The sequence below is a fragment of the Apium graveolens genome, chromosome 11 (genome assembly GCF_009905375.1).
Source record: "Apium graveolens cultivar Ventura chromosome 11, ASM990537v1, whole genome shotgun sequence".
In the NCBI taxonomy this organism is placed as follows: domain Eukaryota; kingdom Viridiplantae; phylum Streptophyta; class Magnoliopsida; order Apiales; family Apiaceae; genus Apium; species Apium graveolens.
The window spans coordinates 60,394,583-60,409,598 of NC_133657.1; the positions used below are offsets into that span (position 1 = coordinate 60,394,583).

Genomic DNA, 15,016 nt, shown 5'->3' on the forward strand with positions numbered 1-15,016 from the left:
TTAGTTTCAAAAAAAAAGTACTTTAATAAATAATATTCATGAAAAATAAAAAATTGAAAAATAATGAAGAGAGACAAAAGGGGGGAATGAGAGAAATGGGGAGGGGAAATTAGTAGAAAGATAAAAATGAATATTTCATTATTGATTATAGTAATAAAAACCAACTCCAATTGAAGTCAATGGAAGAAGAAGTGTGACGTGACTTTTTTTTTGAAGGAGAGCAGGCCATGTGTACAAATTTAATAAGATAGGACACTTGTCATTTGATTTTATTTTAGTACAGTTAGATATTAGATTAGTTTCGGGTAGATATCTGATTATATTGTAATTTTTATAAATTATATTTTAAAATAGTTTTAATATGTATTAAATAGTGCTTATGGTGCTTAGAAACAAAATAAAATTATAAATATAAGTGCTTAAAAATAGTATGACACTAATTATTATATTTTTATTAAATAGAAATTAGAAAAATAAATTGATGAATATTTAAATTAGTGAAATATAGGGAATTAGCGGAGGCTTTAAAAATGAAAAATGAGTAAGAGAGAAAACAAGTGTAAGTTAAAAATGAAAGAGGGGGAGAAATTTAAAGTCCAAAATATAATTAATTAGGGAGAAATGTTAGTGGAAGATAAGAGTATCAACTTGATATAGGTCTAACATTTTTAAATTTTATTTTAATAATAAGATTTTGTAAGATTTTCGCATATTTTTTATCTATATATATTTTTGAGATAAATCTAGGCATCATCAAATATGACGATCAATCGTAAACATGGCAAATGTGAGTTTTAGTATATATAGTGTAGTAGGCAAACTGGCAGGTTTCAAACTTGAAAATATACAAAAGCAGCACCTTGTACTTTTCTTTTTGCCAAGTAGCACAATTCATTTTTATGGGACTATTTTGCTAGTTTCTAACTATTGAGCTGAAATGGAACAAACGTATAACATAATTTGCTTCTCGCTGACCATTTGATCAACGACTGGCAAAGAGATAAAAAGCAGGAGTTGTTCATCTTCAAGAAAGAAAAAAAAAGCATCTTACGTCCATGAGAAAAATATTTGATTGCCTCATGTTTTAACATCGTACTGTGTAATTAAAGCAGTCTGCTTGGACAGCAACCTGATACTACTAAGCAATTTAATAATAATAATAATAAAAACTAAACAGAAAAATTTTTCTATACAATTTCTATTTCCCTTCTCAATTTGTTTTACAGTTCTTGAGATCAATGATGCAAAGTAATAGTGCTTAGACCTCATCCTGTAAAAAAATGGAAACTCCCCCACGGTCTACATATCTGGATTTGCCTCCTCTGCTATTACAGTTAGTGTCACTGATATATTATTTGATCGTTTTACCATGACCTTCAGGGGTTTCCCTACTTTGTCACCCAATATATCTGTAATCTGCAACATAAACCAATTTTTCAATAGCAAATCTATCATTAGCACCATTCATAGGTATCCATATTCTACAAATTTTGTTGTATCATGTTGATTCATGTCCACCAATTTCTTTATATGTTTTTTTTTATTTAATAAGCCGGTTATTAAAAGGCGGAACTCTCGACAATTTTACCAACCTGATTAATGCTCTTAACTGGAATTCCATCAAATTCAATGACGACATCACCTGGGTGAAATCCAGCACGATCAGCAGGGGAACCTGGAACCACCTGTCCAAGCAAAACTATCAAACATCTGGCAGTGTGACACCAACCAACATCATTTTTTTACGAAGTAATAATCATTTTAACCTAACAAGAAAAATATGAAAATAACTAGGGCATAACCTAGGCTTATCCTGCGAGATGGAACAAGCTCAAAATCAACCAGCAAAAAATTCAGAACTTTTCAAAAAAACAAGAAAACAGTCATCGCTACTTATACAACATTATAAGTAATGACTGGTCCATTGCTACACACTTTTGGAATTTCGTGGCCAAAGAGCTCATTGGTCATTACACTTTTTTTCTGTATGACCTGACTAAATTAACATCTTATCAATAATAGCACTACAAATTTTTGGAGTGAACATTTATCCGCGAATCAAGTAACACTGACAACTTAATTCTTAACCGATGCTCCATGAGATACATCAAGACAACACGAAGAGTACTGAAATAGTACATGCACACTATGGAGCAGAAGATAGTATTATACATCATCCTACTTAATTTTCACAGAAACAACATTCAGCCAGCTTGGTGCATGCTAACATTAACGACTATCCTCGTGATTTCATGACTTCTCAACCACAATTGATTGTCTGCAATCAATAACACATAACCTCTGATTTCAGTAATAATTTAGCTTTACCTAGCACTACTCTGGTACAAAATTTTCTAAACCACGGAAACACCTCAACTGATTTATTATATTGTACACTATGCAGTAATAATAGTAACAATAGATGTATATAGGTAATAGGTTTGGTCTCTTTCTTTTACTTTCATTGCCACAGTGTGTAAACCGGGACCAACATTTTATCAGTCCGTGTAGCATCTTAAACTAAACTATTTGACTTTTCAATTTATTCATGATGTCAAAGATACATGTCCGCTTAAGATATACTAAACTGATCATCTTTATATCTAAAAATAATTATGAATGGCATGAATCTTATATGTAGGGGAAAAAACGTCGATGTACCCATGTAAAATAGGATATTAGGGGCAATAGAGGACAATAGAACATACCACAGGTACTAGAACGCCATTGCTAACAACAGGAAATGCTGGATCTCTTTCCTTAAGTTGGGCAACAATCATATCATTAAGATCGAGCATTTTCAGCCCAATCCAAGGTCGAACAACTCTCCTGCACAAAACCGTATCCAAGAGGTTGATATCACTAAACTATACTAGAATCATTTCCTCTCTCTTTTTGGGTGTGCACGTTGAAAAAGTATCTAACCAATCGTGCATAGTATTTGTTAGTCACAAGTAATACACAATGTTAAAGAACTTCCCAAAAATCCTCAGGGTAGTTGTGTATCTGCAAAATTTAATTTTTTTTAAAAAAAGACCAAACCATATTGTCCAGGCATTTAGCTGGCTCCTTAGAAACCAACTCCAGAAATATCAATCAGCAGAATGCAATATAACTAATTAGTAATCTATGGTATCAATTGCAGAAAAGAAAGAAGTTAATCTGAGCATTGCTGGAATATTTTAATTTTTAAACATAAAAAGGAAAAATTTGACCCAATTATCTATTTATATTTTATGCAGTTTAAAGTTGAAAGATAATGCTTGCAGGTGGCTGGACAACAAAACTTGAATTCTCAATTACATAATTTTCTGAACCTCCCTTTTAACACATCAAAACGTGTGCTGGAGTAAACATGTCAGGCAACAGAATGTTTTATCATACTCGGACTCTTCATTTTACCTTCGAGTACTTGTGTCGGACACTCGACAGTCAATATTCGGACATGGGTACTCGGATTTGGACACTTATTTTAGGCTAACCGCGTCCGATACTTGGACACGTATCCATGTCGGACACTTCTAGCCGAGTCCGAGTAACATAAGTTTTATCTATACAGCTATATGACATGCTATGATGACAAGCACTCAAGTGCATGGAGTGGAAATTATACCCCTTTGTTTTGAAGTGCTCTATGATTTTAGTTACAGCATCAATAGGAACAGAAAATCCTAATCCATCGGCTGCTGCTACCTTCATTATATTAACACCAATAACTTCTCCATCAATATTGACAAGGGGTCCACCAGAATTACCCTGCAGCAATATGGTTTCTGTATTTTAGGAATAACATCCATGTATTCACCAGATAAACTCTGCATATTATTTAATAAGAACCTTAAAAACACTGGCATCGGCATCAAAGAAGTATATATAATATACAAAAATATGAATTTCACCTGATCGTAAATAACTAAGACTTTATATTATAGAATTAATGCTCAAAATTATGTAATGGAACATGTTGGACCAGAATTTCTACTTGCGTTCCTCAATCTTAACGCCCCGCCCCCCACCCCCACCCCTCAAGGAAGTAAAAAACAGAAAAACGCCCATCATAGCACTACAGTTATATTACCACATTAATTGCACAATCTGTTTGTAAGTATTCTCTTCGCATTCCTCCAATACCCAGATCACTGCTCTTACGATCAACACAACTAAAAAAAAAAAGATAAATGGGACAATTAAAATGGGCAAATGTTAATTGAAATGTTGTCAGATCTTAGTACACTACCTAATAATACCCGCAGTGATGGTATTTTGAAGTGAAAGGGGACAGCCCAGAGCTACTACCCACTCCCCAGGCCGTAGCTTCCTTGATGAACCAAGCTTTGCACAGGGAAGCGGAGTTTTAGAATTGATCTTCACAATAGCAATATCAGAATGCATATCAGCATTGACGACTGTACCCTCAAAAGTTCGACCATCTTGCAAGGTCACCTCAACCTGATAATACAAAGATGAGTTATTTTTATTCACACCAGTTCGCCCCTAAATTTATGTACACAACTAGTCTCCTACTATATTATATGCCAACAAAAGAGGGGAGCTGAAAACTCGAGGGAGCTGAACATAGGGGAATGGTTCGATATGTGAAATTAAAGTTATGATTCTTTCATATCCAAACCCGTTCACATATAAAATAAATATAAAATAAATTGCCAACTTTTTGTATGCAAGAATGCTTTTGCAAATCAATATGTCAGCATATTTAACTATGGAAATAAATTTGAGTGCGGAAATCGATCAACATCAGTTGTCTGCATAACCATCCTGCTATGCTTTTTGTAATTTAATTCAGGTTTGCGAATTATATTTTGAGACCTTGAATTTAACTCCAAGACCTCTTATGAAATACAAAAAGGCTATGAAGCAAAATGCATAATCACACAAACCTTGCCTTTTGATGAAGTACTTGATCTCTGAGAATCCACCACTACATGAGCACAAGTCAGAATTGTACCATCTTTATCTATAATAGTTCCAGAGCCCATGCTCTTTCCTACAGCAAGTCCATGATAACCTGCCAAGACAAATATCATAAGCAATCAAATAGGAAATGAGAACACAAAAACAAAAATTAGCACAGTAACTAAACTTACCACGTGGAACCGACAAATTGACTACAGCAGAACCAACCTTTGCAGCTGCATTGACAATTGTGTCTCTCCCTAAACATCCACAACAAGGTTTAGTGCCATCTCCAACATCAAAGGGGGTTGCTTTCGTTGTGTCTGCAGGTGGAGCTGATTCAGCCGAGGCAACTCTGGATAAAAGAAACGGAAAATTTCCTGCATTTGCAGTTTCAAAGATGTTATAAATTAAGCTATAATTTAAGAAATTGAAATATATGCATTGCAATAATTTTAGAATAACAAGTAACAGCAAGCAAAAGCTCTCAACTTATTTCACCCTAAGCTGAAACTACCTACAAATCATATATTCATATTCACAAAAGACTTGCAATGTACAAAAAAATCAGGGAAAAAACAAACCATATCTTGACGGGTCCAAAGATAAAAGAGACTGATGAGGAAGCATATCTTGCATAACCATCCACGACGAATATAATGTATCTCGAAACTTTACAGGCACCACAAATCGCACAGATGTCTCTACAGATCATCCCAACAAACTAAAATTAATACACGGAAAACCACATTTTCCAAGATTTCAAAAAAAACAAAAGGTGATAAAACCATAACCAAAAATTAAACCGAAAAGCACGTGTTTTTCACAGGTGCGGCGTCCCAAATTATGTGCCAATATCTTCCCTTCTAAAACTTATCCAAACTTGATTAAAAAATGGATATATAAGCTTAATAAATAAAATCACAATAATGAAGTTATTCCAGGTCACATTCGGAAACATACAGAGTCAAGCCTGTCATTCTCAAATATTACCTACAAAATTCGTGTCGGGTTTTGGGTCATGCCCGACATTGCCACTGGACTTTTTCATAACATTCCAAGAATACATAGCAGAAAAAGTAATATTAGAAGAAATGCTCACTAAAATCACTGAAATTGTTTGAGTGAATGAGGCCTGACCCAACAGCAGCCATAGCCACCAGACGAAATGGAGCTCTTCTCTGCAAAAAACCCATCAAGAATTTGATCATTGTAACTCTAAATTTGTCGAATTAAACATTTATAGTACCCTAAGGATTGGAAATTTCATAGCTTAAAAAGCTCAAATTCTTACCCTCTTTAATAATTAAATCAATGAGAAAAGCACAGATTTTTAGAAAACATACCAGAATATTAGTCATGATGAGGAAACAAATGAAGATTTTGAGATGGGTGTAGAATGATCAAAAGCCCCAAGCAGACAACACTGACTAGAAACTTCTAATTTGTATACAAACCAGACTTCTACTATACATGCCTGTGATTATCCTTTATAAAAATTATTAAGGTTTAATATAAGATTAAAATATTTATTAATAATATTAGTGATATTATTAGATATGTTGTTTTTTTAGAATATTAAAAGTTGTTAAATTCAGTTAATTTTGGTTAACAGTTATATCATTTTAATTCATATTAATGTTTTTTTTTTTTTTTTTTTTGCCAGAAAAGGAAAGATTTTATTAAACTTGCAAATCCTTCAACAATACATGAATAAAATCAGGGTGGGCATCCCCCATACCCCAAGAACGATCAGCTAAAGAACTTGAGTATCTCGCTAAGAAGTGAGCTACCATGTTCGCGGACCGTTTAACAAATTTTAAAGTCACATTACGCGACCTTAAGTCAACAAGTAGATTTTTACACTCATCTATTACGCGTCCTAGATAAGACAGATTCACAGATGAGCATCTGATGGCCTGTATTGCTCCTAGACAATCGGATTCTATGATCACTGTTGGCCAATCCTTCGACTTCACCCAACTCAATGCTTCCCGGATTCCGATAGCCTCTGCGAGCTCTGGATTTATGCTTCCTTGTCTGCAGCTCGACAAAGCACCCAACATTGACCCTGAATGATCTCTAGCCACCATAGCAAAGCTGTAAGAATTTGTATGTTCAAATAAAGCCGCATCAGTGTTTACCTTGATTGTTCCTGTCTGTGGTTGTTGCCAGCGCACATCGCCGTCTGCTTGGGTCAAGAACCCAATAGAATTATCATAAGACTTATCTTGTGCACTCTCCCAGTTATCAAGGACTTGAATTGCTGATGTTACTATCTGATCATACTCCCTTCCTTTTTGCTTCCACACTATGTCATTTCTATTTTTCCAGATGACCCAGGCTACCATAAAGATCTTATTAATCTCATTCTTACTGCTGTGCTGCAGGACCTCCGCTATCCAATCTGCTACTGTCGTATAAGCATGCATATCATAACTGTACCCCAGTTTCTGCCAACAAAGAACTGCTACTGGACAAGCGATCAGTACATGAACTGTGGTTTCCCCAGCTATATTACATACCGGACATCTGTCATCCACCATCACTCTTTTACTTATTAAAGCATCCTTAGTAGGTAAACAACCGCTAATCGATCTCCATATAAAATGTTTAACCTTTAAGGGTATTTTTAGATTCCAAAGCTTATTCCAGAAGCCAGAGTTGCTGCTTAAAAGGTTGCTTTCTAGACCGGCCCTTATTACATCATACGCACTCTTTACTGAATAAGTCCCCATCTTTTCTTTCCTCCAGAACCACGAATCATTGTCAAGTCGTCTTACTGGTATAGATAGAATCAGATTAGCATCCCTTTCAATAAATAAATCATTTATTAGGTCTACATCCCACGTGTTCTGATCCATTGCCAGGAGAGAAACAACTTTGTTACCTTGAAGAGCTTGATGGTGTGTATGAATGTACGGATCCATCTCACACGGCAACCAGGGATCGTGCTCAATGTCAACAGTAGTGCCATTACCAACTCGCCTAGCAACCCCTGCTTTTAGCATTTCCTGTGATTCAAGAACACTTCTCCAGACATAACTAGGATTGCTGCCAAGCTTAGCTGTCAAAAAACTGCCGTTGGGATAGTACCTTGCTTTGTAAATTTTACTCACCATACTCTCCTGATTTGTGATTAGCCTCCATCCTTGTTTCCCGAGAAGAGCTAAGTTGAAATCATGTAATTTTCGAAAGCCCAGGCCTCCTTCAGATTTTTTCATACACATACGATCCCAGGACATCCAGTGTATTCCTTTAGGCTTACTAGCTGAGCTTCTCCACCAGTATTTACACATGATATTCTCCAGGTCGCTACAAATCTGTTTTGGCAACAGAAAGATGCTCATTGCATAAGTTGGAAGGGCTTGAGAAACTGTCTTCAATAATATTTCTTTGCCCCCTTTCGATAAGTATTTCTTGTCCCAACCTTCTACTCTTTTCTGCATATGACTTTTTAAATAGCCAAAGATTGCATTTTTATTCCTCCCAACAGCATTAGGTAATCCCAGGTACGTAGTTCCTCCATTTGCCTCCTGAAAACCAAGAGCATTGCAGCACAGATCCTTTTCCTCTTGACCTGTATTAGCACTAAAGAAAATGGAGGATTTTTCTTTGTTTATCTTTTGCCCGGAAGCTATTTCATACATCTGTAACATACAACTAACTCGGGCTGCCATATCACCCTTAGCTTTGCAAAAGATAAAAGAATCATCGGCAAAAAATAAGTGAGATAACATTGGAGCCCTTCTAGCAACCTTGATACCTGTCAGACATCCTCGCCTTTCATTATCTCTTATTAATGCTGTAAGGCCCTCCATACACACTAGGAATAGGTACGAGGACAGTGGATCCCCCTGTCTAATCCCTCTACTTGGCACGATCGCACCAAACTCTATCCCTGAGTGAGTTATTTTATATTTGACTGAAGTAACACACTCCATGAACAGGTCTATCAATTTTCTATCAAATCCCAGTTTTTCCAACATTGCTTTCAAAAAATCCCACTCCACTCGATCGTATGCTTTACTCATATCTAATTTCAGAGCCATCCATCCTGTTTTGCCAGCCACTTTTCTTTTCATATAATGCATCACCTCATATGATATCATTATGTTATCCGAAATTAACCTCCCCGGGATAAAAGCACTTTGAGTGTCAGATATGACTCCATTAAGAATTTGTTTTAGCCTGTTCGCTAACACCTTTGAGACCACCTTATACGCCACATTACATAAGGATATAGGCCTGAGATCAGACATGCTTGTTGGATCTTGCTTTTTTGGGATTAAGATTATATTCGTGTCGGTGAGGTTGCTGTCAAATTTTCCAGTTGAGAAGAATTGCTGAGTCAAACTTACTATGTCTGTCCCTACAACTTGCCAATACTTTTGATAAAAACCTGGACTCATGCCATCCGGACCAGGAGATTTGTCCGGGTGCATACTGAAAAGAGCTGATTTAACTTCCTTGCTTTGAACTGGTTCTAACATTATTAAGTTCTGGTCTTCGTTCACTCTTTTAGACACACAATTAATCACCTCTGCCCATTCCGTGTTTGATGCTGAAAACAGGTTTGAAAAATAGTTTACCATGGTTTCCTCAAGCCCCGTGCCCCAGCCCACTGATTCTCCATCTTCATTCAACAATGTAGATATCTTATTCATTTTGCGCCTTGTTTTTGTAGCAGTATGAAAGTACTTACTGTTACAGTCACCCTCCTTTAGCCATAGTTGTTTACACCTTTGACGCCAGAAAATCTCCTGCTCACTGTATATTTCTGTTAACTTTTTAGCATTTTCCTGATACAACTTTATTGAATGACTGTCTTTTCTTCCTTTCGTAAACTGCATAATCTTTTTACATTGCTGGATCCTACTTCTGAAACTTCCCGTTATTTCCTTCCCCCATTTTTCTAACACCTCCGAAGTGAAACTGATTTTTTCAGCAAGCGACTTTCCTACATTCAACTGCCATGATTCCTGAACAATCTTACCACACATAGGGTCTCTCAGCCAGGCGTTCTCAAACCGAAATCTTTTCACTTTAATTGAGTGAGAGCTTGTGAACGGCACAAGAAGAATGGGACTGTGATCAGACGTGGATATTTTCATGTTAACCAGCTTAGCATCTTGGAACTGGTTTATAAAGCTGTCCGAGACTAAAGCTCTATCAAGTCTGATTTCCATCCAGTCATCCGTACCATAGCCCCTCTCCCAGGTGTATGGATATCCCTCTATTTCTAGATCGTGCAGACCACAATCTTCAATACATTTTTGAAAACCTTGAATAAGCCATGTCGGATACGGGCGACCTCCACGCTTATCATCTTGTCTAATAATATTATTCATGTCTCCTATTAACACCCAAGGAAGAGAGTATTGACCATATAACCTGCAGATTAGGTCCCATGTTTCCTTTCGTTTAGATCGATCAGGCTCCCCATATAGACCCGTTAATCTGTATTTGCTCCATCCTCTAGTCTCAATGATTGCGTCAATATGATTTTTGCTGTAAGAAAGCACTGTAACTTCTTGCTGATTTCTCCAAAGAAGGGATAACCCTCCACTATGACCTTGAGATTCAACCGTGAAAGCTCCTTCAAATCCTACAATATTTTTTATTTTTTCGACTCTATCTTTTTTACACAAAATCTCACTAAGGAAAACAAAGTCTGGGTTCTTTTGGAGTATGGACTCCTTAAGGAATTGTAAAGCCCATGGGGTCCCAAGCCCATGGCAATTCCAACTCAACGTACTCATAATCCTTGGCGGACCCCTTTTACAAGGCCCGCCATTTTCACGTTTTTTGGCTCGTTGATACTTGTTGGGTTTCCTGGAATATCATGCTCCATGCTTATTATATCACTCTCCCTAGAGCCCAAATCCAACTCTGTATTGTTATTTATTTCGATCACTTGGTCCAGCCCACCATCAGTCCTGCGTTTCTTGTTTTCTATAATCGTAATCCCTTTTTTAGCGGGATTTGATTGAATAGGATCATGCCTTATCTCCTCTTCATTTGAAAAAACTGCATTCCCGCCCAACCCCCTTGCTTGATTTGTGCTATTTCCTTGATTCTCTCCCTCCTCATTTATTCCCTGATTTTGTGGCGTAAAATTCTCCATTCTGTTGCTGTTCTCCGTTTCACCTGTACGTGAATTCCGATCATCTCCATTACCGTCTCGTAACCATTTAGCTCCGATCGGTTTTGTTTGCCTTCTAAAAGGTGCACGCATCCATGAGCCGTAAGGCTTTGTGATTTCTTCTTCTGGGGTGTCAAATAAACGGCTGCAGAATTTATCTGAATGTCCCATTAAACCACAAATGAAACAGAAAGTAGGGACATTTTCATACTTGAATAGAATCCAGAACCAATAGTCACTAATAAATATAAGATTAATTAAGAGTTCAACTTACGAGAACTCAAAACCAATAGTCTATCTTTATTATTATAGAAAACATGAAACATTTAAAAATTTCTGTTTTTGAGTACACAATAATTTTATTAAATTACCCTTATTTAAAAAATTTTATGCAAATAATTTTTGGTAAAATTAGTTTTTATTTTTCCTCTTTAAAAGAAGTAGGTTGAAACTGGAAAGTTAAAGTTGCAATTATCCATTACGTACATTTGTATTTTTTTCACGAAATGGAAAATAAATTATAAAATGCAAAGTTTCAAAGTATGAAAGTAAAATACATAATATCTTTTTATATTAAAGAAAAAATATTCATGTGGGCGACTCATGATCCTTCTATTTTTTTAACTTCGTACCGGAATAATTATTATCGTCAAATTTTGTAAATGGTAAGCATTACAAGTCACACGCGACAACAGTGTATTTCTCAAAGTGTTGGATAATGAAATATATTTATAATTTTAACTTGGAATGCATAGAGTTTAGAATTATATTCTTGATATAACATCAAGTATTGTTATGATATTTTAAGTGTGTTAAATATTAAACTGGTCACTGAAATGGAGACCATATATCATTTTGTTCACCAATCTCAACAAGTTATCATTCGCAGTTACTTAAGGGGTCTAATTATCAGTTTTTTCGACTTTCGATTTTAAAAATAGGTGTAAATATATTTAAAAATTAAAAAAATAAGAAATAAAATATGGCCATTAAAATTATATGTAAGTTTTTTTCTTTGATTTTATCATGAAAAAAGACAAAAAAATGTTACTTTTATTTTTAAAAAAACTTAAGTACGAGCTTTGGTAGAAAACAAAATTTATAGTACTTAATAATTTATTTGAAATGTAGTAAAAATATTACTCGAAACATCTTATACCCAAGATTGTTTTGACTTTTTAGTGATGAATATTTTGTAGTATTTCAATTTTTTTTCTTTTAGTCATTGATGATTCTAGTTATGATAGATATTTTGGGTAGATGTAATCTTTGAGTTCAAATTTTTTCGATACTAACTGTAGTTTGTGTAGGTCCAATATTTATGGGTGTATGATAATTGAAACTTGTTGTATTTGGAATCGACAATGTCTCCGTCCAACTTCATTGATATCGTATTAAAGTGTTCGTACAAGATTTTATATTCATGTCGACGATGTGTAGTTAACAATATATGTATGTCGCGTGAGATATATATTTGAGAATATTTTATAGTGAAGATCATGTTGATATAGGTCATACATGAATTGTTTTCTAGTATAGGAATTAATATAGCGTTATTTTAATCATTGACGACTTTTATTCATGAATTATTGTTAAGTGGAATTTATATCCCCTTGGAGCGCTTCATATGGTTTAAGTTGTGTTCTGGACTCAAGTATTTAGTGTTTTTGATGTGTTTTGTGTTTAGTTATTACTGAAAAGATATTTTCGATTAATTTAAAATAAAATTTAAAATTAATTTATTTTGGTATTTGCATAATTTAACATAAAATTTAAAATACGTATATACTCTCCAAATATGCATGAATTTAATTGACATAATCAAAAGTGAAAAATCATATCTAGAAAAATATTTTCAAAAATATTTTTTAAAATGTATTTATATTTTAAATATAAATACAAGAAATATTCCAATTTTCTGAAATTCAAAATATTTATTTTTAAAGGAATATACTCCAAAATAATGAGATCGTAAAAGAACTATCGGAAATATGATCTTTTTTAGGCTCTCTTGGAATATTAATAACGCAACAAGTTTGAAAAAGGAAAATCAGAACTTGGATATTCTTTAGAAGGCTCGTGCTAAATTTATTTCAAAACCAGATGTTTTTAAAAGGGATAAAATATATGTCTTTCACTCCATAATTATTTATAAATATAAAGATATATTTTTACATTCTTAGAAATTAATATTTGTTAAAGGAATATTAATATCTCATTTTATCCCCCTCCTCATATTTTTCCAAGTCATTTTCTCTCGTATCTCAAATATATTATTTATCGGAAAAATACTTTGAAATACTTAAAAATATTTCCCACACTCTCAAAATATTTTATATTTAAGGAAATATATTATAAGTATTTATTCTAGCCCAAACTGAGCCAACAAATTCTATCTGTTTTCATAAAAAATCGTTCATATTTTATTTGGAACTGAACCCTGATTTAATCATTTTAAATCCAAATAAAATACTTCCACTTTCTAGAAAATCTTGAAACTTAAGATTTGTCACTCAAATGGTATTTTCTATGCATGGTTAAAGTTTCGTAATTTTTAAGAAAGTTTTGTCCGGGTGTGATTTTTCTGGGTGTTGACCAACACTTTGACCGAGCGTTTGACAAAGCTACCTTTGACTAAAATTGACCAAAACTTGCAGATCATTATGTTATGATATTTAGGTAATTATCATATTTTTGGTTGTATTTATTAAAGTGTTTTTAAAGTTGTTATATTTAATGGTGTTAATTACTTAATTAATTAAGTAATTAATGATTAATTGAAAAAGCTAATAACCATTATTATATAATTAATAGTTGCTGGGATTTTTCTTATTTTTCCTATATGCAAGTTGCAAACAAACACACCTTATCCTCCATGTCATCAATCCACGCCACTCACTTCATCCACCATTCATTTTAAATCAATCTCAACCACTCCCTTCACCTCACTCCTTCTATAAATAAACACCCACCCCCACCATTTTTTACACAAGCTAACTGGGAAATTTTCAAGAAATATTCTCTCTACACACTCTCTAATATCCAAACCCAAATACTTTATCTCAAAAACCTTCTCTCTTACAAATATATATCATATATTCAAGGTTTTTGATCTTCAAGCTTAGTTCCACCAACCAAGCTCTATCGTCCCAAGCAAAACTCATCCACACCACTTTGTTGCCTCCCGAAAGGCTTCCCAAGTTCGACCAACAAGCCAAAATCCGGCCGAACCTCCGGCGAATTTTTTCGGCGAACTTTTTCGTTCATCTCTTAAAAGTGGTAAACCTCTTAGCTTTTGTCCGAGTCTTAACCCGACCACTCTTAATATTCATATAAGAAGCTTAGTACCACATTCTCTTCATCTCTACCAGCTCTTATATAGAATAACTTGAAGAAAAATAAATTCGTACAAGAATTATTTTCAACAAATTATACACTTCTAGCACGAAGTGATAATTTCATACAACGCTTGGTTTATATTCCTTACTAGCACCTTTTAGTGTTTCGTGAGAATTAAATTACAAAGCTAGCATTTTATTCTTTAAACTTAAACGCACTTATTTTGGCCATATATTGATATATTTGTTATAATTATTTAATTAGACTTAAGCGACTTCCCTTACTAGCACCTTTAGTGTTTCGTGGGAAAAACTTAAGTCTTATATTATGTATATATATATACATATTTATTATATTTAGTTAAAAGATTTAAGTGAATTCCCTTACCAGCACCTCTAGTATTTCGTGGGAAGATCTTGAAGCTTTTAAGTAAATATAAGTATATAAATAATCGTATAAGAATTAAGCGATTTCTCTTACTAGCACCTTCAGTGTTTCGTGGGAAAAACTTAAATCTTATATTGTATTATATATATACACATATAAACTGTGATAATATAATTTAAACTCTGCTCTTATATATTGTGTTTAAATTACGAACCTTTTATTCTCTCGACC

General features: G+C 34.2%; 1 protein-coding gene across 2 annotated transcripts; it reads right to left on the reverse strand.

Moving 5' to 3' along the window:
* Positions 1-1,052: 1,052 nt before the first annotated feature.
* On the reverse strand, positions 1,053-6,397 carry LOC141698513 (putative protease Do-like 14). 2 transcript variants are annotated; one of them, XM_074503217.1, is made up of 11 exons: positions 6,261-6,397; positions 6,017-6,095; positions 5,499-5,618; positions 5,106-5,294; positions 4,899-5,026; positions 4,238-4,449; positions 4,079-4,160; positions 3,614-3,756; positions 2,709-2,829; positions 1,593-1,685; positions 1,053-1,416 (listed from the first exon to the last, which is right to left on the reverse strand). In XM_074503217.1, the coding sequence occupies exons 1-11, from the start codon at positions 6,273-6,275 to the stop codon at positions 1,300-1,302; spliced, it is 1,299 nt and encodes a 432-aa protein (XP_074359318.1). In that variant the 5' UTR covers positions 6,276-6,397; the 3' UTR covers positions 1,053-1,299. The 2 variants fall into 2 exon arrangements, with proteins under 2 accessions (XP_074359318.1, XP_074359319.1); XM_074503218.1 differs by lacking the exon at positions 6,261-6,397 and having other exon boundaries at positions 5,908-6,033.
* Between the last annotated feature and the right edge of the window lie 8,619 nt (positions 6,398-15,016).

What these genes read in the sequence shown, in the direction of transcription:
- LOC141698513 (XM_074503217.1), bottom strand. An exon ending in AAACAATTTCAGTGATTTTA is followed by an intron (nt 5,619 to 6,016) that starts GTGAGCATTTCT and finishes GATGATCTGTAG; the next exon opens with AGACATCTGTGCGATTTGTG. An exon ending in GTACTTCATCAAAAGGCAAG is followed by an intron (nt 4,450 to 4,898) that starts GTTTGTGTGATT and finishes TTGTATTATCAG; the next exon opens with GTTGAGGTGACCTTGCAAGA.